This window comes from Fundulus heteroclitus, chromosome 20 (assembly GCF_011125445.2).
Source record: "Fundulus heteroclitus isolate FHET01 chromosome 20, MU-UCD_Fhet_4.1, whole genome shotgun sequence".
In the NCBI taxonomy this organism is placed as follows: Eukaryota; Metazoa; Chordata; class Actinopteri; order Cyprinodontiformes; family Fundulidae; genus Fundulus; species Fundulus heteroclitus.
This window is the reverse complement of record NC_046380.1, coordinates 11,642,125-11,666,933: the sequence shown is the minus strand read 5'-3', so window position 1 is coordinate 11,666,933 and position 24,809 is coordinate 11,642,125. Positions and strand designations below refer to the sequence as shown.

General features: G+C 36.5%; 1 protein-coding gene across 1 annotated transcript in view; it reads left to right on the top strand.

Moving 5' to 3' along the window:
* Positions 1-24,809, top strand: part of igsf21a (immunoglobin superfamily, member 21a) — a gene marked incomplete in the record, with an annotated part of 185,891 nt that overhangs the window by 66,804 nt on the left and 94,278 nt on the right. The window contains 1 exon segment of the mRNA XM_036151534.1: positions 14,430-14,542. Within this exon segment, the coding sequence (XP_036007427.1) occupies positions 14,430-14,542 (113 nt within the window).

Genomic DNA, 24,809 nt, shown 5'->3' with positions numbered 1-24,809 from the left:
GGTGGCAGGATTATGCTCTGTGGTTGTTTTAGTGCAAGAAGGACTGGTGTACTTCACAAAATAGATGTTATCAGGAGGAGATTATGTAATGTGGAAATATCAAAGCTACATTTGAAGATCTAAACCATGAAGCTAAAGTTTAGGCACAAATAAGTCTTCCAATTGGCTTAAGTTACAAAGTAGATTAAGGACAACAAAGTCAGTGTTTTGAAGTGGCCTGTGGAAGGGTACCCAAAATGGTACCCAAAATGTTTGACACAACTCTTGCAGTTTAAAAGCCTCTGACAAATGGGGAAATGTATCTATATATGATACACACACACACACACACATATATATATATATATATATATATATATATATATATATATATATATATATATATATATATATATATATGCACACTTGAATTTAAATATAGTTAAAATCCTCAGAAGGATTCAAATTATTCTGGGTTTTAGCAAATAAAAATACTGTTGGTGATACTAATCAATTTGAAGCAGAAATTATTTAGTGTGATGCAATGTCAGACAGTAAGAAGAAAACATTTGCGTCTTTCTATACAGTATATGTAAATATCTGGCCTCTACTATATGTAGTGTACAACTATTTTGTTTTTATCATGTTCAGTGCAGTTTGATAAAAGCGCCTCAGACATTGACAGATGACAAATCTAAAAACAACAGTGTACAACACAGTGTGTCTTTGTTGGGTATTAGGATGCCATGTGCTACAGAACAGCTTGAACATGCCTAGTCAGTGTTTGCACAAGTCTCCCAAACTATGCTAGAAAATCAGGAAGCCATTCTTCCAAAACATATTCCCACATTTGGAGTTTTGGATTTGCTGGTGCGAAGCACCGTTAGATAAACCAACCGCAAAATCTCCCACTGGTCTTTAACTGTGAGGAGATCTTGTGAAAACGAAGCCCATAGAAAAAGAGTCTCATCCATTTGTTTTAAAAACATTTGGTGATACTGTATGTCCTTTAGATGAAGGTACTATCATCTTAAAAGAGAAAACCCACGTAAGTAACTGAACTAAAAGTTTCCATCCAGAAGAAAATGATTGATGTATTTAATCATTGGATTAGTAACTCACAACATGCTGTCTACAGCAAAGCAAAATCACATTTTCCTTTTGGTGTTTAGCATGATTTTGCATACAAAATAAATCATGCAGACTGTAGTGTGTTATGGGTGATGTAAAACATTGTCAGTATCAGTATACCCTGTAGCAAAAACTTAAATGATATGTTTTGACGAAACAGTTTCTTCACAAGCTTTTTACAAGTCTAATTTGGGTGTGTGCTCTGTGCATTCTGCTTTTAATGTTTTGGCATTTAAGTGGCAAATGCTGAAAGGTGTGAGCTGGTGCTAAATGCTATTAATGAATGATTACAATTATAACATTTTGTGCAACGCCAGAGATGCACAAAACAAGCTTCCCAAAGTGAAGAGCATTGCTGACAGTTTGTCCACATTTAATTAAAGCCAAAGAAAATAACCCCTCATTCTCAAAATAAATAAATAAATATTATATATATATATATATAAATAATATTATATATATATATATATATATATATATATATATATATATATATATATATATATATATATATATATATATATATATATATATATATATATATATGTGTGTGTGTGTGTGTGTGTGTGTGTGTATATAGATATTCACCGTAGGATATTAGTACATTTACGGTACACAGTAGTGTAAAAGTAAAAAAGATTATAATACCACAAAAACAATGACCAGAAATTACTCTATCAGGGTTTAAAACAATTTTTATTCTAAGTCAGGACGTATTCTAATTCACTCCAACACGCAGCCTGGCAAAATATTTTTGCTATTTGAAGCAACACATTGCATGTTATGCAGAAAAAAAAAAAAAAAACAATATACAATAAAGTCAAAACAAAACCGTAAGTTACAACATTTGCTCCCCTCTGCTGGACTTGCAGGGTGTCATTGTCATGTACTTTGAGAACACTGTCTGGTAAACCCAGTGAAAAAAAATAGCAGGAGAAAAACAGTTGCAAAAAAAAATCGAAAACAGACGAGATTGCAATGCCATGAATTTCCTCTTCACAGTAGCTCTTAGGCCACTCCTGACCACTAAAACTGATTGTGATCAAAGCAATATTTGAAAGCAATTGCTTCCTTGAAGGGATTAAGATGTCATTCCAGCAAATTAATAAAACTTTTTACACTGTTTGGGATGTGTTTATAAAGTTCCCCATAGGGGCTATATATAGCTATAGGAAATCTGAGTTACAATTAGGATTCTGAAACCAGATGCAAAGGCAGAGCTGCTCCTGTATTTGCTTCCCTGAGAAAAAAGAAAAAAAAAGAAAAAGATTTTCCCTGCACAGATGCAGTTTGCCCATCGTTAAATTAGCCATTATGCATGCAGTAAGGGGGAAGCTTGCCCATGTTAATTTAGATAGATCTACATTACTGCCAGGTCAAAAATATTTCACATTCTTAAAGACCAGAGCTGTTTGCAATACGCATAATGTGTGGAAATATACTCTTAAAAGGTGGTAGTCATTTTGGTGCAAAAGGGAAAGCAACCTGTTGTTCTGCTGACTTAAAAGAAATGGGACAGGGATGTCGCAGAAGATAGAATTCTTCTCCTCTTCTAGTGAGGTATTTTTGATATTTTTACAAAGAAAATGTAATCAAACTAATTGTATAATTTGTGTTTATAATGCCAGCAGTTTTTTTTTTTTTTTTTTTTGCAGAAGTCTAATCTTAAGATTGTTTTACATTCTAACACATGATTCACATGCAGAGATGAAGGAACAGAAGTCAAATAAATTACCTCTATAAAGAAAATCCATCTGTGTTGTGTAACTGAGGCACGCTGAGGGATCTTTGTCTCACTTGGTGGGGGTGAGATGAGGGACCTGGGTTGTTGTGTGGGAGGGTGGTTGATCAGGATGAGATGTGTGAGCACACTAACACGTTTTATTTTTTATCTTCTCCCAATTACATAAGTTTCTATATTTGTAAAGAATACACCCAGTGTTATGTTAGAGTCTGATGCATTTTTAACTTCAGACAATGTTTTTATCTTTGAATGGGTTAAAAGGATGCATCATTCCATTATCTCTTAAAATCTACTGCATTTATGGGAGAGCCCCTCTAATGTTATTCCTCCAGTCAGATGTTGTTGTTACAGTTTTGATGAGGGCCTTGGCAGGAACTACAGTTTTCTATTAATTTGAATGTTGATGATAAAAGTTAAATAAATGACCTGCTGCTACTATTTCAATGCAATGTGCTCAGCTCTTTAATGCCCTCTGTCTGTTATGCTTTATTTCCTCTGTGTTTTTTTTTTGTTTTATATTGTTCACATACAGCATATTAAATCGTCTTATTACCGTAAAGGGCTTTATAAATAAACTTACCTTACCTTAAATAGAAAAGTCTGTAGTTGAAACTTTTACCTGATCTGTAGTGTTTGTGGCTACAGAGAATAAGCAGCTACAAGTTGACAAAAAAGATACACATTTCTATCATATGCTGAATTTCATGGGTTCCTTTGCCTCTACATGCATTTAGTGCAAGTTGATTTGTTAATCTGGTGCAGAAATGAAGCAAATAGCGGCAACACAACAGTTGCAATGGAGGACTGAATCCCTCCCTTTGTCCTTCAATTTAAAAATACTAAGAGAATAAAACAGATTTATTGCGACGCACTGGGAAAATTCAGGTATAACAGCAGCAAAGTGACAAGCAAATGGAAGCAAGCGGATAAGTCTAAATATAGCAATACAAACAAAATAAGAAAAATAAGACTGTACAATCTTTGTACGTGTGACCTTTGTGTACAAAGTATAAAAAATTAGCTTGCAAAGTTTCTAAAAAAAATTTGGTCACTGAGCAGGATAATTTAACCCTTCAAAATCTGTGCCCAACATCTTTTGTGCACATTAGATGCCAGTCTGTCACTCAATGAGCACTCCAGTTCTGCAACATGCCATAGGGGGGTGAAGCGTTGTCCAAGGGTGACGTAATTCTTGCTAGTGTTCCTCTATTTCCCTTCTACCTGGAGGGAGCTGACCATGCCCATTTTTTATGAGGGACCAACGGAGCATTGACTCCATGCTTATGTTATGAATGGAGAGGTTATCAATGTCAAAGCATTTTAAGCTTTAGGATGTCTGCAATTACTTATGGCCTTCCAGCATAGAAGTGTGACTTTAGAGGTGGAGTTAGTAGCTATGTTTACATGGACAAAAGTAATCGGAATAAAGGACCGATTTGAATAAAATGCGTCATGTAAACACTCCAGTCGGAATATTGTGATCAGATTAAGCTCAATCGCAATCAAATTTAATTCTGAATGGGATGGGTGGTCTATGTCGATGGACAGTCCGATCAGTGTGCATGTAAATGCTTGTCAGGATCAAGTTATTCTAAATGTGGCAAGCTGACCTGAGTATGCATGTGTCCCACGTCAACGTGACATATTCCCACTTTGAGTGGCAAGATACTATGTCGGGAAATCTTTCTATTAGAAACATTAACTTAAGAGCTTAAAATGCTTAGTTATTCAGTAATGTCTTAACTGTAATAATTAGAGCTTGGTGCAAGTCCATACTGGGTGCTCCAAAGCCGAACAAACCCATTCACTACTACCTTGTTTTCTATTTTTTGTTGTTCAGCAAAGACAAAGTACTTATTCTCCAGTGATTTATTTAGGGAAATGTCCTAACTCTGCACATGTCAGAGTGGTTCAATTCTGAATAAAACCAGGTGAATATAAACACACATCCTGACTGGATTAACTGATTGTGTGCCCATAGAAATTCCCATGCTTTTTTTGTTTTTGTTTTTTAATTCAAATACATTTTAATCTGATTGTGAAATTTTGTGCATGCAATCATAGCTTTTGTCTCATACATGGACTTCAGAAGGTAGTCCATGTTAGGTTTTAAGTCAGTAGCTTTCTGTAGTGTGACGAAAAAACAGTGACTTGATCCCTAATTATAGTATCTTTTTTCACAATATTACGCTGGTTTCATCCTTTTTCACAGTTTTTCGAACAAAAAAGTCCCCAAAAAACTATTATGTTTTTGAACGTCATAGTGTTCAGATTTGTGTTATGTTGCTAAAATTGGCTTTGTTTGTTTACAGTGCTGAGAGGCATTGTTGAGGAGCAAAGCTGAAAAACACAGAATAGTTTTCTCATAATTTTTGTCACACCAACATCTCAGTCAAGGTAGGCCTTTAACATAAATCATTGGGTATGTTTTTGTTTTCTCAATGCATCTTGGCAAATTGCTGTTATTAATGGCAGAAAGCATAGTTTGCAGCCCTCATTAGATGTTGTTCCAGCGGAGCCTCTGATGGATTAAGACAAGCTGGAGGCTTTGTCTGCCTCCACAACTAGCTAATATGAGCCAATTAAATGCCCTGCACTCTCAGGCCACTTTACACTTGTTTACATATGTGCTCACTGGTGTTTAAGAATTCAGCATCATGGCCACAGTTATTTTCTTAAGAATACATCTTTGAAAACTTCTGCAAAATATGGATCTTACATGACTTGATAAAAAAAACCTTGCTCACTTAAAATGGTTCTGAGGAAGCAGACTATCGCAGATCAAGGTTGAAACCCATTGATAAACATTGCCATAGAAGCAGTATGTGACACAAGGATGGTCGGAACAGCTTGCTCTGCAAGAGTCATGCTGTGCTTTTTGAGACTTAGACTGCAAGATAATATACTTGCTGAGTAGATTGCTTGATTCACACAAGGAAGGCTTATGCTTTGGTGGTTGTTGCGTATATGATTGCTGTTTGCATGTTAAACATTTGGTGTTTATCCTATCAAATTAAGGACAAGAATGTATATTTTTAAATAGGCACATTTGTGAACAACAATGTATGTCTAATTATTGTAGTTACAAAAAACACCAATTTATCGATCAAAGGGGCTGACACTATCTTTTATGCCATCGTGTTAATAATTTGGTTTTATAAAGCTGCCTGCAGCTAAGTTGCTGTGCAGGTTGACTAGTCAAATATGACTAGTCAAATATGAGGGCTGGCTTTTTGAGACACAGCAGCAGTTACCAAACATTCCAGTATGTACTTCAGCACAGGAAGCTAAAAGGTAATTCAATTGTGTATTTATTTATGATTTTACCATAAATGTAAGTAAAATTTGTATTTTCCCCATTTAATTTATAAGTTAAACATAAATTTAACTTATTACACTATCTTTACTGCCATAGTGTTAATAATTTGGTTTTATAAAGCTGCCTGCAGCTAAGTTGCTGTGCAGGTTGACTAGTCAAATATGACTAGTCAAATATGAGGGTTGGCTTTTTGAGACACAGCAGCAGTTACCAAACATTCCAGTATGTACTTCAGCACAGGAAGCTAAAAGGTAATTCAATTGTGTATTTATTTATGATTTTACCATAAATGTAAGTAAAATTTGTATTTTCCCCATTTAATTTATAAGTTAAACATAAATTTATTTTGTGTATATATATATATATATATATATATATATATATATATATATATATATATATATATATATATATATATATATATATATATTATGTTTCATTTAACAATGTACAGTTACAATTTAGTGATTTTTTTTTTCATTTGTCACTGTTGGCTTTCTACACCAGGAAAACTGTTGTGAACTCTATAAAAGTCTTATGTTTGAAGCAGATAGGAGCGGAAAGAAGGGAAGGGTGATGAAGAATATGCCGGGAGAAGCAAGGAGTTGGACTAGAGTATCAATCATGTCCTTAAACGTTAAATGTCAGTTAATTTTCTACCAGTTACAGAGTGTTGTGTGTGGAGGCCCATCCCATCTTAGATTATCTTGTTCCGGGCCCAGCCAAGGCTGTCAAGCTAGGCCGCCTTGAGACACCATTTGTTATGAATTGCGCTACATAAATAAATTGAATTTAATTGCTTTTTGTTATATGGCAAAAAAAGAACATGCCTGTTTTTCAAAAGGAATCAGCAACATCTCAGTTGAAAAGCTGTCCTGTACATCGAAAGTTGTTTGTTTTGAGCTGAATGGACGCTTGCAAGTTCACTCCAAACAATCCTGACTCATATGAGTTACTACTTATAAAAAAACAACACTGTGCTGTTTCCTATACTCGCCATGAGTTAATGCTTACTTCTGAACTACGTGAATATTTCCTATATTAACCGATGTTTTAACAGGGCCATCCAGTATAACAAGACTTATTGCTCTGTTGGAGCACTTTCAACAGAGAGCTGGCAAATAAAATGTGTCTAATTTATGTAGTCATTTGGATGGCACTCAATGGATATTGGATTGCGTGGGAATTATGCCCTCATGTCTGTATATTTGCAAACTGTAACTGTTCTAGTTTTATCATAGAGATTCTTTGAAATGTGAACTTGCCTGGCTCAAGCGTATAACCCATGTAATTCACTCTTCTGAAAGAAATCCCCCTCCCTTACCATAAGCTCAGAAGCAATTTTCTGTCATTGTGTATGCTAAATTTTACAGTGTGCTACAATTCAAAGAATTGTTGGCAATTGTTTCCAGCAACCACAGAAGAAAAGCACCAACTGGGATGTGCAATGAATGCTTTGCCACTTAACTAAACACTTGTGTCCATCTCTAGAGGCGAAAACATAGTTTTGTACTGATGAGTAACTATGTTCCAGGAGGCCAGTTGGCATTTCCTTTTTTTTTTTCTCTTATTTGTGTTAGGCATGCTTTCCATCATCTCACAGGACAGCTCCCAAAGAGAGATTCATCAAACCAGACTGCTAATTTTTTGGGTTCATAATAAGTGGTGAGGATTTTCTCTAAGATCATCAGCTCTGTGTTAATGACATGCAGTTTCCGGAAAGGTTTATCCATTCAATTTGACTCTGGTGAGAGGTACTCTTCAGCTGGCTGATTAAATTAAGATATTATAATAAGCATATCTAGGTGTGTGGACACGAGAGGCAGGCTGATTTGTGACTTGGCTATTAATGCTGACATCCAAAACCTGCTTAAAATGCTGCTCAGATCTTTAAAAAAAATCTAACTTGGCTCCCAGTTTTCAGTAATTTCAATTTACTAAAATTGAATGAAGTGTTATTCTTATGAAAAATCACATAATTATCTTCTCAAATAGGTTTTTAGAGAACTGACGCTGCATCATGTTACCTTACTGACTATAGAATAAGTGAATTTACTCATTTCTTTTTGGAACTGCAACAAAATTAATTAATGTAACTGTTATGCTAATTAATGTAAAACTTATATGATCATTATGTAAATAGAATGGTTTTATTATTTAGGTAATGAAGACTTAATCTCTGAAAAGCAACGAGTTTGAAATAGGAAAATAAAGTGTGCCCAGAACTAAGGTTGGTGTGTGAGACTGGTACTTTTCAAAAGTGGATGTTTGTCAAAGGTCACTTCAAGGGAAAGACAGAATGGGAGAGAAGGGGACAAAATGGTTTTAAAAGGAGCAGTCTCCAGTGATGGTTTGTTGTATTCTGGTGCCTCCAGAGGAGTTAACAGTTAATTTGGTGCAGCATTTAAGCTTCACTGTCATTTTTATGGTGCAGAAACAGTGCAGTGTATATATAACAAGACGTAAGCACAAGATTAATGGTGGTTTCTTCAAAAATCATAAATGTGTTTTTTCCCCCTTTTTATGTATGTGGATAAATCAATGCGAACATTACTGCCTAGCTATAGGAGGGTAAGCCTCTTCTTTTCTTATTAAACATGAATTGGATCTAGCTTTTAATGAGGCTGCTGATACAAAATGCAGATTTGACTGACCAGATTTGTTTATTTTAAATCATTAATGTTAACAGGTTAATTTTCTTACAATCAAATATCTCTGCTCAGTGAATTTGCCTGTGCGTATGCTGATTCATGAGTCTGATACAGATTCATCAGAACCTGCATTATAGGGGAAATGAGGTACCTTAGCAACTTGTGTGTTCAAGTCACTGTGTGTTGTGTATCATGACCGAAAAAAAAGTGATCAAAAGCTTTTATGAATTATGCATTGTTTTGTGTGTTTTTTTTTTTTTGTTTGCTTTTGTAGAACAACAAATTAAAGACAAGCAACACAGAGTGGTTTTGGGTTCTGTAGCATGCTTTTGGTTTCACCTGATGCCTCAGAGGAATGAGTCACGGGAAATTGCTCAGTTGTTTTGAGGAGCAATTACATATCTGTCCTAGTGGAAGTGGTCTGTTCTGATATAACGTTTCCTCTGTTCGTGGTGCATGAGAGGTCGGAGAATGTGTTCCTAAGTGAAATTGTTCAATGCATTTAGAGTCTCCATTGCTTATTCCCCAGATGTTAATCCAACTGAAAAGGTGTACAACATTTTTAATCAATATAGTAGACTACAAATTAAGGAATATCTTTTTTTTGAGCCAAGATCCAAAGACGTGCAAGCACACAGCTGATCTGGGGATGCATTATGGTTCATCGTTTGCGTATGTTCTATATTTTTTTATCATCTATCGGTTTTTGCAAGATTGAATATTCATATTCAGAAGTCAGAATGTAGCAAAGTTATCATGTACTAAATCATTGCGTCCTGACAAGGAGATAAGACCACATGCTGGCTCACTCGGATATGGCTAGATACAAATAAATATGTTTTCACAATTTCCAGGTTTTTTGCTCAAGCATCATTCCTTTTAGGGCATGTTTGTTTTCTCTCAGGTCTACCTATTATCACAAGTTAATTGCCTTTGTACTCCCCTGCTGCACTTTGCAAGATCTAATCTTATGTTTCTTCACATATATTAACTGTATATGCTTAGGGCTGTAACACCAGCTCTGCAAGCTTTTTTTTCTTACAAGTTGCTGATGATCAAACAGTTAAGCATCCTTCCATAAAGAGTTGGCCATCGTAATTTGTTCTGAATTTTTTTTCCTGTTTGGTCTTTAAATAATTGATCATGCAGAGAGATCAACAGCGACACAGCTGTTAGGACTGTTGACTCACAGCTAGAAGGTTGTATATTTGAGTCTTTGGTTTGTTTCTATGGGAATTTTTCTTTGTTACGTGTGGGTGTTTGTGTGCATGTGTGGTTGTTCATACTGTGTGTCTCCACGTACAGGATGTACCCCTTCTTTTACCCTTTCATCATTACCAGGCCGCCCAGCTGGCCACAACCCTGCAAGGAATAAATAAAAATATTTGATACTCGATGCCATTTTTGATACTGCACATAATTTTTGAAGTCACATGGTAAGTTTTAGTGAAGAGGAAAAATATATGATTATACACTATATAACAAACTTTACTTTACAAATAGGACAAATAATTAATTATAAACTAAAATAAATTATGTTTCAAAACATACATGGACATCTTTAGTGGTCACCTACAGCAGCATGATAAGTCTCAATGGGTTCCTACTTTTTCTGTTTATTCTGTGTTAATATTAGACACATTAGCCTCCAATGACTTTCTAACTAAACAGAGAAGTAGTGGAGATACGAGCCACTTGTTTGTACTGGTGCTTCACTAATTGTTAACAGACTGAGCTGTCAGCTGATTAACATTTTCCTGCATTAGTTCGTTCCACAGTAGAACAGTGTCCTCCTAAGCCCCTTTCACAAAGTTAATTCTATCAAATTATACTAACAGATTGGGTAAAAAGTTTTCTATGTAAGGAAAACGAGCGGAAAACTACCGACCAAGCATGTAACGATGGTGGAAAGGAAAACTCCTCTTTAACGCAAATAAAACTGTAGCAGAACCAGGCTCAGTGTGAACACTCATCTGCCATGGCCGACTGGGGGTTTGAGAAGACACAGCCTACACACAAAAAGAGCACAGAAGCAGGATTACTTTCTATGCTTTTGTATTTGTTTTGTCGTTATAGCCAAAAAAATACAAAAGCAGAGTTTAAACGTCCAGCAGCAGATCATTTTTTTAGATGAGCAGCTGCAGGAAGGCTGCGCGGAGGTCCGAAAAACTGCAACAATTTGGGCAAATGTGAATGGGTCATTTTATATTGATTTTGATGCAAAAGAGTATTTCTGAATAAAAACATTTTAGGAGCAATTGTTTCATGATATCAACTATTTTGACATTCCTATTCTCAAGGTTGTTGTTTACTCAAGGTATGCCAATGTGATTTGTACACTTACAGCTCTGAATTCCACATTGTGGTTTCCATTACTTTACTTTTCTGTTGAAATCTGGATATATACTACCAGTCAAAAGTTTGAACTCACCTTCTCATTGAGTGGCTTGTCTTTATTTTTATCACTACCTCTGGGAACTCCTTCAAGACAGTTGGAAAACCATTTCAGGTGACTAACCTCATCAAGCTCTTCGAGAGAAGGCCAACTGTGTGACCAAAGCAGTAATCAAAACAAATGAGAGGTATTTAGAAAAAGCTAAAATATACAAGATATTTTGAGTTAATTTACAATTTTGTGTTTGATACATAATTCTATATACTTTTGAGTCATAGTTTTGATGTCTTTGCTATGTATCTGAACTGTAGAAAGTCATAAAAATAAGTAAAAGCCATTGAGTGAGTCTAAACCTTTGACTGGGAGTGGAGACAAATACATTATTTGTTTCCTTAAGACTTTTTTTGTACCAAAATCAGCATTGAACTGTCTGCATAATATACCCCCAATTGGGAAATTGTTAGACTTAGAATTAGACAACTTTATTGTCATTTTGTATGTACAGAGTGATACAGAACGAAATTTCGTTGCGTACAGTTTACGACAGTGTAATGGAATTTCAGGTGGAATAAGGCAGCATTACAATATAATATAAAGTGTAGCAGTGATCAGATGTAACAGTGCAGAAGGAAAACAGTGTGCAAGAACAGTGTGCAGGGAATTGTTCAACCATTGTTTATGTGCAAAAATAATGGTGCAAAAAGGCATTTGTATGCAAAAGTATCGTGCGGTGCAAATAATATGTGCAAAAATGCAGTAAACGTTGAGTTGTGTACTATTTAAAGGGATAATAAAAGTTTGACAACATTGGTAGTGCCACATAAAGATGCAAATGTGGTGCAGAGTCCAGTTTAGAGTTCAACAGTCTGATGGTAGCGGGGGAAAAGCTTTTGCAGAACCTGGTGGACCTGCAGTGGATGCTGCAGAACCTCTTTCCAGAGGGCAGCAGGGAGAACAGTCCTTGTTGGGGGTGTGAGGGGTGTCTGATGATGTTACGGGCTCGGGACATGCAGCGCTGAGATGAAATGTCCTTAATGGAGGAAAGAGGAGCCCCGATGATCCTCTCTGCTGTCCTCACCACTCTCCTCATGTTCTTCTAGTCTGAGGCGCTGCAGCCTCCACACCACACAGAGAGACAGCTGGTCAGAATGCTCTCTATGGTGCTTTTGTAGAAGGTCGTGAGGATGGGCAGTGACAGGTGGGCTCTCCTCATCCTCCGCAGGAAGTACAAGCACTTCTGTGCCCTCTTCACCAGTGACGTGGTGTTCACAGACCAGGTGAGGTTGTCCGTGATGTGCACCCCCAGGAATTTAGTGCTGCTGACCACCTCCACAGCTGAGCTGTTGATGAGCAGTGGAGCGTGATGAGGCTGGTTCTTCCTGAAGTTGACGATGATCTGCTTCGTCTTCTCCACGTTCAGGATCAGGCTGTTGTATCTGCACCAGCCCAACAGCTGCTCCACCTCCTCTCTGTAGTCCCGGTCGTTGTCGTCTCTGATCAGGCCCACCACCGTTGTGTCGTTTGCAAACTTCACAATGTGATTGGTGGTGAACCTGGGGATGCAGTCGTGTGTCATAAGAGTGAACAGCAGGGGGCTCAGGACGCAGCCCTGAGGGGAGCCTGTGCTGAGGGTGATGACATCAGAGGTGATGTCATCGGGTCGGACAATGTGGTTAGTAAAATCTCATAGGATGTGATCCAGAATAAAGTTGGTTGATATGTAATGTTAACAGATTCTAAGACTATTTACTGACAGTGAGGAAGCACCTTAGCATGACTTTTCACCATGGATGGAACTATGTTATAAATGGATCGTACCAATTTCTCTTGTGTGATAATGCACCTCTACAACATTTATTTCTAAAAAAATATATATATTTTTGAGTTCAGTGAAGGAGCAGGGGTCACTGAAATATGGAAACCTGTTCAAGACTTATTTAAGATTGATCATTTAACCATGTTGAACGGTTTTCATGTTTAAAACTATTAGCTCTATTTTTGCTTTAGGCAACAAGAAAAGTAAATTAACTTATGAGAACCTTTTGGACTGGAGGTTAAAATCCTCAATTTTACAGTGGAGAGACGCTCATATATTTTCCAAAGATCATTTTGGCAACCTGCGCACCTGCTCTTAGGTCGTATCATGGAAAATATCCTGCTGGTCAAAAAGTGTTGCTATAACGAGTAAACAGATGGCAAGGGTTGTTACGAAGTGCCAATTTCTAATGAGCTGGGGGTGGTGGGAGAGTGGTTGAGGGTATGTGACCATTTCCACTTGCAATTCACAACTCAAAGAAAAATTCACATCAGGGTAGTAAGTTTATCTTTTAAAAGAATAAAGTACGATCCATAGGAATAGAAATAAATCATGTGCTAAAAGAGTAACATACTGTACAACTTGTCTAGTCTATTCTGTTCGAAAACTCTTCTGTATCATTTTGATTTAGGCTAGCCCCACTTTTCAGTGAAAAGGAAAAATTATCTAAATGTGAACCTATTTATTTTCCAATATATGCTCAGCAGAAGCACTTGAGAGAACTGAATCACTTCTGGAGACAGTTTTAGGGATTTATTTTCTAAATTCTCTCTTTACAACTTTAAAACTGATCTGCATTTTAGATTTTAGTCACAAAGATAAATTAGAAATGAATTTATAGCTAATTTGTAAAAGGTTTTGACAGTGCATTGCATAAAAATTGCAATGCACTGTATATAAAGTATATAACACCGTGGTGAAAATTCAATTGGGATACAAATACCGTTTATGCAAAACAAAACAAAAAACAAAATGATGTGTGGGTTAAGGAAATCAGACACAAAATCTTGGCCAATGTATGTGTAGAGCCTTAGTGCACACTTTCCTGAGATATTCTTGTATTTCTTTTCATGAACGAGCATGATGACGAAACTGTGCAAGGTTACTTTAAATAAAAGTTTTACTTCCTGAGTAAATGTTCCTTAAGTGCTGTTTACAAAGCACTTAGTATATGCACAGGCTCCAATATGGATATATTTTTGCTCAAGGATGATTGATATAATTTATCCCCATATAAAATTAATGCACAGTACATTTTATCTTTGAAAATTATTTGACTGCCTTTAAATAATACTTTCTTTACAAGTCTAATATTTACTCTTGGGAAATGTGTTTTAGCAAAATATTACTCTATTAAAATGTTTTTTGTTCCTTTTGTGTCTCTTTTTTTTCAGGATATTTGACAGTCACCATAGAGCCACTGCCTCCTGTTGTTGTTGGCGAGACTGTAACCCTCAAATGTAACTTCAAAACTGATGGAAGGCTGCGAGAGATTGTTTGGTACAGGGTGAGTATGCTTTCAAAGCCATTAAGCACTAGATGGGTTTTACAACATCCATATCTGTTATTTCCATCTATACAGTCAATGCCAAAAGCTATTTCACATGTTTATTGTGGCATTAGGAAACCAGCCATGCATGGTCATTCAGTCAATACCAGAAGCCACATCACGTGTTTATGGTTGTACTAAGGGAGAAGCCATGTCCTGTCATGCTACAGTTTTTAGGAGACAAGCAGCTATTTGGGCCAGCTGCAAGGGACTCATTGCAGAATGCTGCTGGGGAATTTGATTTCACCATCTGATGGTCACCACCATCATTTACTGATTGTTCACAGCTGTTGACTCAACAGTCGTTTAAGTCCCAATTGTGTAAGTGCCACTAATAATTAAAATTATGCTGATGAGGAAAGAAAAATGTGTGCGTATAAAATATTTCTTAGATATTTACCAAACGTTACACTTCAGAAAAAGGGAATTTGTTTCTTTTCAAGACCACGATAAGCACATGAATAGTGAACTCGAAGCAGCTTCTGTCACCACATCCTTGCAAAGCCATTGTTTGCCCCAAAAGCTGCCGAAGCATAATTGAAGCTGTACAGATTTGCGACTGACTTTTATGTCAGGGAAGTTGCTAAATATTGATTGATGGAGGTTGCATATTAATTGTACACAGTGAAATATCTTATAAAATGTAGTCTTGCTTTGTATAATCACTTGTGTTGCTTGAGACACACAAATGACTAATGGGGTTTCGCACACAAGCAAGTGCTCAATCACATGTAAAGCAAAGGTGAGTTTGCTGATCCCTCTTGAACTATTGTATCTCTTCTGCTTTAAATGCAATGTGAGTGGTTTAGACTTGCTCAAACATTGTTTGTTTTTTGCAAGTTTAAAAAATTGAATGAGCCCAGTCAACTGAAATTGCTAATTTAAACATTATAATTAATAAAATAACAATTATTTAAAAACAATTTCTTCATAAGACATGTTTTCTGCAGCTTGTATAACATGCATTTTTGCACTGGCTTACTTGATGGTTTCCCATTATTTGCATAGTTTGAAAAATGCAGCTATGCCATCTGGCAAATTTGATTTGGTTTGATCTGTTTTAAACAAAAAAAGTCAGAAACATTTACTGCATTTTTACATTGATTTATTGCTATACCCTGCAAGTGCAAAAACTTGCATGCTATGGCAAAATGTTGAAATATCCTGAGTAAGCAAAATGTGTTAGCGACAGGAAAAAAAAAAATACTATGAAATAAACGAAATACTGATTGGAAGAGAACTTTTAAATTTCTTTCTCCCAAAACTACACAGTTAAAGTCCATACTATATATATATATATATATATATATATATATATATATATATATATATATATATATATATATATATATATGCGCTGTAGCTTGTCAGGAATACAATCTGTTATAGTGTTTAATTGGAATATTAGAAACTATAAATTGGCCATTTGAATTTATAAACTGACTTCTGACAGTTGCAACATTTAGTGTTTCATGTTTCCATCCCACAAACGATCAGTCAGTTGGCCTACATAAACTTCTCCATGGTATAATTATTGTCACTCTTTGATGCAATCAGAACAGCTGACATTTCTGCAGTTTGCTCCATAATTATTTAACACAAGGTTTGATAGTCACAAAAGTGCAGCACCAGACTGTGGTGACATTTACCACGGTTTCACTCCTGCAACCTCAACGAAAAACTATTCACTAATGGGCAGAATGTTATTGCTTAGCCGGGAATTTTGTCTTTGGAATTCCCTCTGCTTTCTCTCTTTTATGATTGTGATATAAAACAGTGTATCTGTACTTATCTTTCCAAATGCTGACCTTTCAAGGTAGGACATAAAGAGATTTATGGCACTTTGCACATTCCCCTTAACATCATAGATCACTTTCGCTGCAGTGACAATTTCATTTAATCAAGCTGGGTCTGCATCATAGTGCATTGTTTTGCTTAAATTCTGTCAGCTTGCAGCAGTGTCCATGAATATTTGTGCTTTAAGTAACCACTTTGAGAATTGAGCTGCCCGTATTGAGTATTCTCATGAGGAAAGTAAGGAGGTTGTAAGAGAGATTTGCCTCATGTCTCTGGAGTCTGCTGCTCAGCACAACTACTGATGAATTATAAATCAATTACCCACACTTGGCTGCCAAAGTTTCTTTAATCTCTGCCTTTTATTTGACTAAACACTGTTGACTCCTCATTTTATATATCCTGTTCAAATGGACCATAGGGTGAGCTTACCTGGGGAATCCTTACTGTTTAACATTCAGCCAATCACATTAAAGGCTGAATAAGCTAAATATTTAAACATGTTCATTTGTCGTGCAAGTTTGAGAATTATTCTCTTTGAGGATGGTATTTTCAGACGCAACATGTCAGAAGACCTACTGAAGTTAAAAGGATGATCATTGTTGAAAAGCTCTCAAACCAGACCCTACTCAAATTTAAATTAGTAAATCCAAAACCTGACACATTAAAATGATTTTCTTTTAATCCATTAAATAAAGAATGCATGGTTTTATTTTTAATATAACTGTACTCTGTCTTAGAGAGAGTCTTAAGGAAAAATTACTCTTATGGTCAGCTTCTTTTAGTCAGTCGCTACACAGTTTCTCATCTATTAAGCTTCTAGATTTGATGTTTGCTTACTTTACAACATATTTCGCTGAAAGACTCCACTGTAAAAATATTAAAGACTTTATTAATTTTTTTTTTAACTTTACTTGCTTAAGAGTTTGGGGTCAATAGATTATGTGGCGTTTACGTCAGAGAATTGTGAATTATTTTTAGCCCTCATACTGGATGTTAGTTCACTTTTCTTTTTGAAAATATCCTCTCTAGAACGAGCAACATAATCTCGGACAATCGACTGTATAAATAACCAATACAAAGCAAAACTTTTATTCCAAAATTATAATCCAGAGGTTCTGAATAAATCACTGGCTTTAAAAGCAAATTGGGAATCTGGCTAGTCTGCCATGATTTGTGAACTGAATACATTACAAAAATTAACAGCTTTATAACTCACAACAGAACAAAACCTTCCTCGGGTAGTTTCTCTTTTTTTGGTACAAAAATATAACTGCATGTCTCCTGACTATGTTTATTGATGACTTTGATCTCAGAAAGGGTGTTCATGTCAGAAAAGGGGAAAAAAACAAAACAAAATTGACAGCAGATGAAAATATATTACTTTGGAGCACACAGTGCCATTCATACGCCAAGTCTGACATGTTTGATTTTGATAGGTTTGATAAAATTGTATGAGATGGTTTTGTTGTGAGAAACCTGTTGAAAAAAAAATCTTAAGATACTGTATAAGATTTAAACAGCGTCGTGTCTGAAGATATTTTTGTCATGCTTATAATAAATAAATCAACTAGAGCTGGAAGTACTGTTTCCTCATTATTATTATTTTTAAACATACTGACACTATTTCTGATATTTTATAATAAAATAATTAATTTTACTGTTTATTTCAAGTAAGCAAGAGTGCTTCAGAAAAATAAATAAAAAAAAAACAAACAGAAAGGGGAAAACATGTAGTGTACCAAAAGCTGTTGACCCGATAAGTCAATTAGACACAAAGGTACCTTTAACAGATGTATCAATATTCTGAATTCAATGGATCGGGAATGGACAGGAGCACACACACGCACACACACACGCACACACACACACACACACGCACACACACACACACACACACACACACACACACACACACACACACACACACACACACAGGAACTGCTGTAGAAGGGAGACACAGGTTAGTGGCCAAGCCCAACTCAGTGGGATAGATTGAGAACTGATCAAAAGCCACTAACCTTCTCAATGACCGGCAGGTGGCGCTGGTCCTGACAAGTAGATCAATGGGCTCCACAGAGATGATCTGGATCAGCGAAGGACTGATCCACTTTATGTCGTTAGAATAGGGGACACAGGCAGTTGGGGAATCAATGTCCAGGCTAGGTTCATGCACAGGTAGTCAGGGGGAAAGGCTGAGGTTCCAAATAGGACACAGGCAGAAGGAAAATTCAGAATCCAGGTGAGAGAATCAGTAACAGGTAACACACACACCCCGAGCAAAGGTATCCAGACAGGGGGCAGAGGCAGACAGGGAATCCAGGGTCTGGCTAGAGTTGGTAACATTAGTCAGTGGAATCAGGTAAGGGCACAGGTAGGCAGGCTAGGTCAAGAGACGGATCAGGGTTTCGGTGTCCACAAACAGAAGCCAACTGGGGAGTCTGGCCAGACAAACAGGCAGAAATCCACAGACTGTCCACAACAGGCAGGCAAACAAGGACTGATGGATGGTCTATTCACACAAAGGTTTTCAAGGATCTGGTGCTTACACACTGGGAGAGCCAGATATATATAGTGCTCCTCCCAGGTGCAACAGCTCCAAGTAATTAGAGCTGTCGCAGGTGTAAACACTCAGTCTTGATGGCAGGTGAGCTGCAGGGAGCAGAGAGTGATGTCACTGTCACTGCAGACAGGATCAGACTAGCAGGATCATTCCAAAAAGGAGCTTTTTTCCTTAAAACAGAAGATTTTAGCATGAACCTTTCCCAGCTTGAGCTGAAAGTTTATAATCCCAAGGGTTATATGATCGGCCTGGAAATGTAGTTGTTTGGCAAGACTTTGACATCTTTATAGCACTGTTATTTCAGGATTGTTTTCATCAACAAATTCAGCTGCCGCCAAACCAGCATGCAGAGGTGATAAAACATCTGGAGGTAAAAACCTATCCACGTATCCTTCATAGCCTCTTTTATTTTCTCCTGGCTCTCTCTGTCCAAAATTTTTGTTTGTGATTTCCTTAAAGGAGCATTGGCCAACTTTAAAGACTAAATATTATTTTCCGTCATTCCCATACGTGCCCTTACAATTGCCCAGATGTAAATTGAGTTTTCCTCTATCTACCGCAGTTGCCTCTATAGATTAGTCAGGTCACAAGAGAGTTATTCAGGTCGAACGCTCTCGTTCACCTGGCTACTTTGTTTAGTCTCTGCCGCCATTGATGCATTAGCAAGAGAAACCAGGCTAACTTCAATATTTATAGGTTTGTTACCTCAGAAGACATTGCTTCCTGAAACAAAAGACATGTACAGTTGGAGCGGCAGATGCTTTTCCTCTTCTCACATGCACGTGGACAACGCTGGTGTCATTTCAACTTGTCGCCAGACGGGGCAAACGTCTGCAAAACCTCTGGAATTAACCCTCTGCTCCTTTAAGCGTCTCAGTTTTCCTTTTTCTAAACAGGTAAGGATGCATCCACACATGCATCCACAGAAAATATACCTTTAACAAAAAACACAGCATAGTAGGAGGCTCTTTGTCCAAAATAGTTTCAGAGTTCTGGGTACGCGAAGGTCTGTATGCTTCTGGGGCCCAAATGTTCAATTTCTTGATGTGTTCCATACTATGATGAGGTCTTCTTCAATACTAAAAGCTAAAATGTTTATGTCTAATAAGTTATTTTATTATTATTTCTGTTCTACAAATGGCCTTAATGTGGGAGACATTGGGCAGAAAAGGGTGCAACGGGGGAAGGGAAGACATACACGGGATAGCTTGTGAGCTAAGGGCTTGTGCAAACAACAACTTTTTTTGGTTTAAACAGAAAAGCTTTGGTGCTTTTCATGTACACCACAACAGTACATAGAAATTTTACCATTTTTCTAAAAATGCAAAAATTTGAAAACAAAATGGAAGGATTAAAAACATCCTAGCTCTCTGTTGTCAGTTATGCAGGGAAAACACCATCTGCCTGCATGGGTAAATCCTGGCATGTGCGTAGTATGACTGCAATCAGAAGAAATCAATACGCACTCGCACAACATAACGGATGCCAGCGAGTTTAAAGACCAGTGTGGTAGTTTTAAAATTCAAAGTCACCTTAAGCAACAGCTGAACCTCTTTCTATGTCCATATAAACATTTAAGTCTCTGGCATTGTGGCATAAATAGACTTGTTCAGTGCTACCTAGCCTTGCTCCTCTGCGCCCACTGCCATGCATATTTTAGGTGTGCCCATGCTACCACAGAACTAATTTAAATGAACGGACAATTAAAAAAGTGTCTGCAGCACTTAATGACATAAGGAGAATGGAACCAATTAAATCAGGTGTTCTGGAGCAGGGACATAATAAACATGTGCTGTAGTGGGTCCTGAGGACCGAAGGTGGGGAACAGTAGTCTTTATTGGAGTCCAAACAGAACAGTAGTTACTAAACATTGTGTTGTGATATATATATATAAAAGAGTGACCAAATTAATTATTAAAAATACCACATTAAAATCAGTGTTTGTTTGGTCCCCGCTGATCTACTACCATATGCAATTTGGTTGCTAAAAAGTACATCTATATAAAACAAAAAAGTCTTTGTTCTTAGCTTGCAGAGAAACATTATTTCTATTTTGCCATTAGAATCATGTTATTTTTAGGTGGCACAACAAATATCAAGTAGGAAAACCTTTATGTTTTGTCATTTCATTGTAGTACTTTTCCCACACATGCAATGATTTACTGCTATTCATTTTGCCAATGTGAGCAAATGGCATCACCTTCAAAATCTACTTTTATTAATATAGGTGAGAGCACATAATGGGTGTAAAAGCACCATTACCTTATTTTCTGTCACAAATGTAAGTCTGTCTAGAACAGAAAGAAAAGGAATATTGCTGAAACCAAGAAAGATAAAAAATAAACTAATGTAACATTTGCAGACCCTTATCTTTTTATGCCTTTTACAAGCTTACAAGCGTATATGGATAGAGCCTCTTATAATGCTCTTATTTTGTTTTACTCAAGATTACAGATGGAGACGAGAATAAAAGCGAGAGGGAATAAGAGCAGTCCAGAGTAATGGATGTGGTATTGCTCTGTGGCTAATGTTTCAAGAGCAAATGAATGAAAGCCTCTCAACTCTATATGATATTGAACTACAGGCCACATGACTGTTTTAGTGAGTGGTGAACTGGCAGACAGCAGATTAAGCACTACTGTTACAACTACAAATATGTAATGCCAGCAAGCTGTCTTCTGTGCTTAAACAGCATTGTACATAGTAATGATGGATGTTTTGATAGTGTGATACTAATGCGATGGCTGTTTGGAAGAAAAGTTTTAGAAAGGCAGTGCATGGTTAGATGCAGCCCCTAAAAGACAAGTACACTCATCTCACGCTTGTTTTAATTTGTGTCATTCTAATTAATACGCACATATGAAACTTATCCCAGTGGGTACCCAGGTGTGCTAAGCTGACGGCACAGGAGCAAGTGGTGTCTTGCTTGTTGAGTGCTTCTATGTGCTATGTTTAATTTTAATCACAGACTCTGCCATCTCTCCTTTCCTGTCCAACCAACACAACCTCAACTCTGCCCATTATAGAATATCTCCGTTGCCTGTGACTTAACTCCTCTGGGATAATTTTCCCACCTACATAAGAATCTTCCTTAAAACATATTCCTAATTTAACCAAAGCCTGCCGACTAGTTGAGCTACTTTCTTAAATAATTTACATTAGTTAGTGTTGTACATTTATTAGATTTATTACATTTATTCAGACATGCTTGTATTTCTAGTTGTACTCTCTGCCAAATCAGTCTCTTCTCTCATTATTTCATCAGATCAAATCTAATACAGTACTTTACCTGGTAACAAAAAATAAAATAATGCATTTAATTCTATTGATGCTAACACATTGTGTTCCAGTTTACATACCAGAATTTAATCTTCAAAAGTTTAACTTTTAGTCAATACATATATACACTGATGTTTGTTACATATAGAAATATATGGAGTTAAGGCTCTGTATCAGACAATAACACTGACATTTCCCATTCACACCCTCAGAGAGACATCACTGTTTTGGAACTAGTTGGATGCCATAGAAATGTTCCAGTTGTGTCAGTCTTTCCAGTGTCTCTTTGAATTATAAATGTGTACATTCTCTACGTATCCACTTGTTTACCTAAGTTGTTTACTTCTACATTTCTGTCTTTCATTGTTTCACTGTAGAAAAAATTATTTATTTTTATTTTGAAGGACAACTGTTTGTGCGGCAACACCGCACTGAGGAGTGAATTGGTGCATGTTTAGGATGTTTCCAACTGTGAGCTTCATTGACTTGATTGGGCATAAATATTTGAAGTTGTAGCACAAAAAGCACAATGGCTTCAAGCACAAGCAGAGTGTGAGATAGAAGGAGCAGTGACTCTTTACCTGCTGCTGTGAATCTCTCCAACCATTTACTTGTAATCAGAGCTGGCATATTAGACTATATGCAGTGATAAAAAAAGCTATTACGTTTTATCTTCTCAGTTCTTTTAGAATATGTCATTTTGGTTTACATCTTTTTACATAGTCTGACACTTATGTTCAGCCTTTTATAAAAATCAATTGGTTATGATATCTGGAAAGGACAATAACAAAAGACAGCCATAAATTGAAATTGCTAGCCTGTGTGATTTGTGGATGCTTTGCAAGGTTTAATGAAGCCATCTCCCTCCACAAATTGATAGCTTTGAACACTGTACTAGAGTTTCTTACTGACCTGTAATGTACTGCTAGAAACCACTATATATATATATAAATATATATATATATAAATATAAAGTGGACACTAGCAATTAGAGCTGGAGCTGGACGATAAGGAAAAAATTATATTGATATAATAGAAATCAATTAATATTGATAATTATCAAAAAAAATATTGTCACGTTACAACCCCCTACATAATTATATTTTAATGGAATTTAATGTGAAATAATTGTGAAGTAGAACGTACCATAAATGCTATAACATTTGTGTATAACTGTGTGAAGCCCAGGGAAAGGCTACACACTTATGCACAAATGGTTTCCAACTTAGTTTGAACACAGACCAACGTCTTTAACTTAAAGTTTTGCATTTAAAAATACCCAAATTATTCCACATCCATAATATCTGACAACAGCTGTACCACAACTTAAATTAATGATTACAGTAGCCAACACAAAGCATAAATATAAAATGAATGAAAGAAAAAAATAAAGTACAAATCTAAACAGTGTAAAGGGTGGAATCCAAAATGCATCTGTATTTAGTCCCACTTGTCCTTGATAGTACTCAAATAATTTGCAAACTGCCTGTAGATGTAACCTCTCAGTACAGAATCATTTCCTTTTGGAGCACTGTTAATACAGCCAGAATGGCAATAAAATGTAGCATATCCAGGTGTTTGAATTGCTCTGTCAAAGTTCAGATGAAAATTTAATTAAAAATCTGTGGCAACATTTAAATATATTTTTTACAGATGCTTTTTTTTCTTCAATATGACAGCACTTTAAAGGTATATAGCCACCTTATATGCCTATACCAAAAAGACCAAAATCCAGTTGATTATAATAAAATAAGGCTATACTTTCCAAGCGTCCATCCCAATAGTATTTTGATAGTCCGTTTTGAGCCTAAATTGGACCCTAGCAATGGGCCTGATGATCTGACATAAACAGATGTGGTGCCATCTCCCGGCAGTACCGCAAAACTATTAGAAAGCAAGATGGTCGCCATTGATGCAGCAACTAAATAAGTCCTGACCAAGGACTTATTGTGCAATTTGAGTTTTATCCCTCTTGGAATCAAACATCTTCTTGCACCTTTTTACACGTGATCTTGGACTACGCAGGGAGTTTCACATTGCTCGCCTCCATTGCTTTGGCTTTTTGACCAATTGTATGCATGTGTAGTCAAGTAACCCCAGTCACATGATGTTGTAATGGTAAATATATACAGAAAATGCTGTATTTACGAACAAATTAGGCAAAAACAAAGATTAAAAGACAAAAACAACCAATACTACGCCAGCAGGACATAAGTTACTGCCGTATAAATTTAAAAAATGTCAAATAATGTTAATGTGTACCTTTAAGTATTTTTCAAAGAAGAATGGATAAAACTGCTAGATTTAGTCTCCAGATGTGCAACGCTGGTAAAGACTTGCCTCAAAAGGCATTTTAAGGTGTAAACACCTTAAAATGCATTCACATTGAACATGAATGTGGCAGCTGAGCAACAGATTTACACGATATCCCAATGCAGAGGTGCAACACAGGAGCGATGTGATGCAAAGCAATGTTAAGCGAGGCCACAGAGGCAACTTTAGTGACCCAAAATGCTCAATTTTGGCAATTAAAGCAAAGCCAGAGCGACATGACACCTTTGATTCAATTCAATTCAATTAAATTTTATT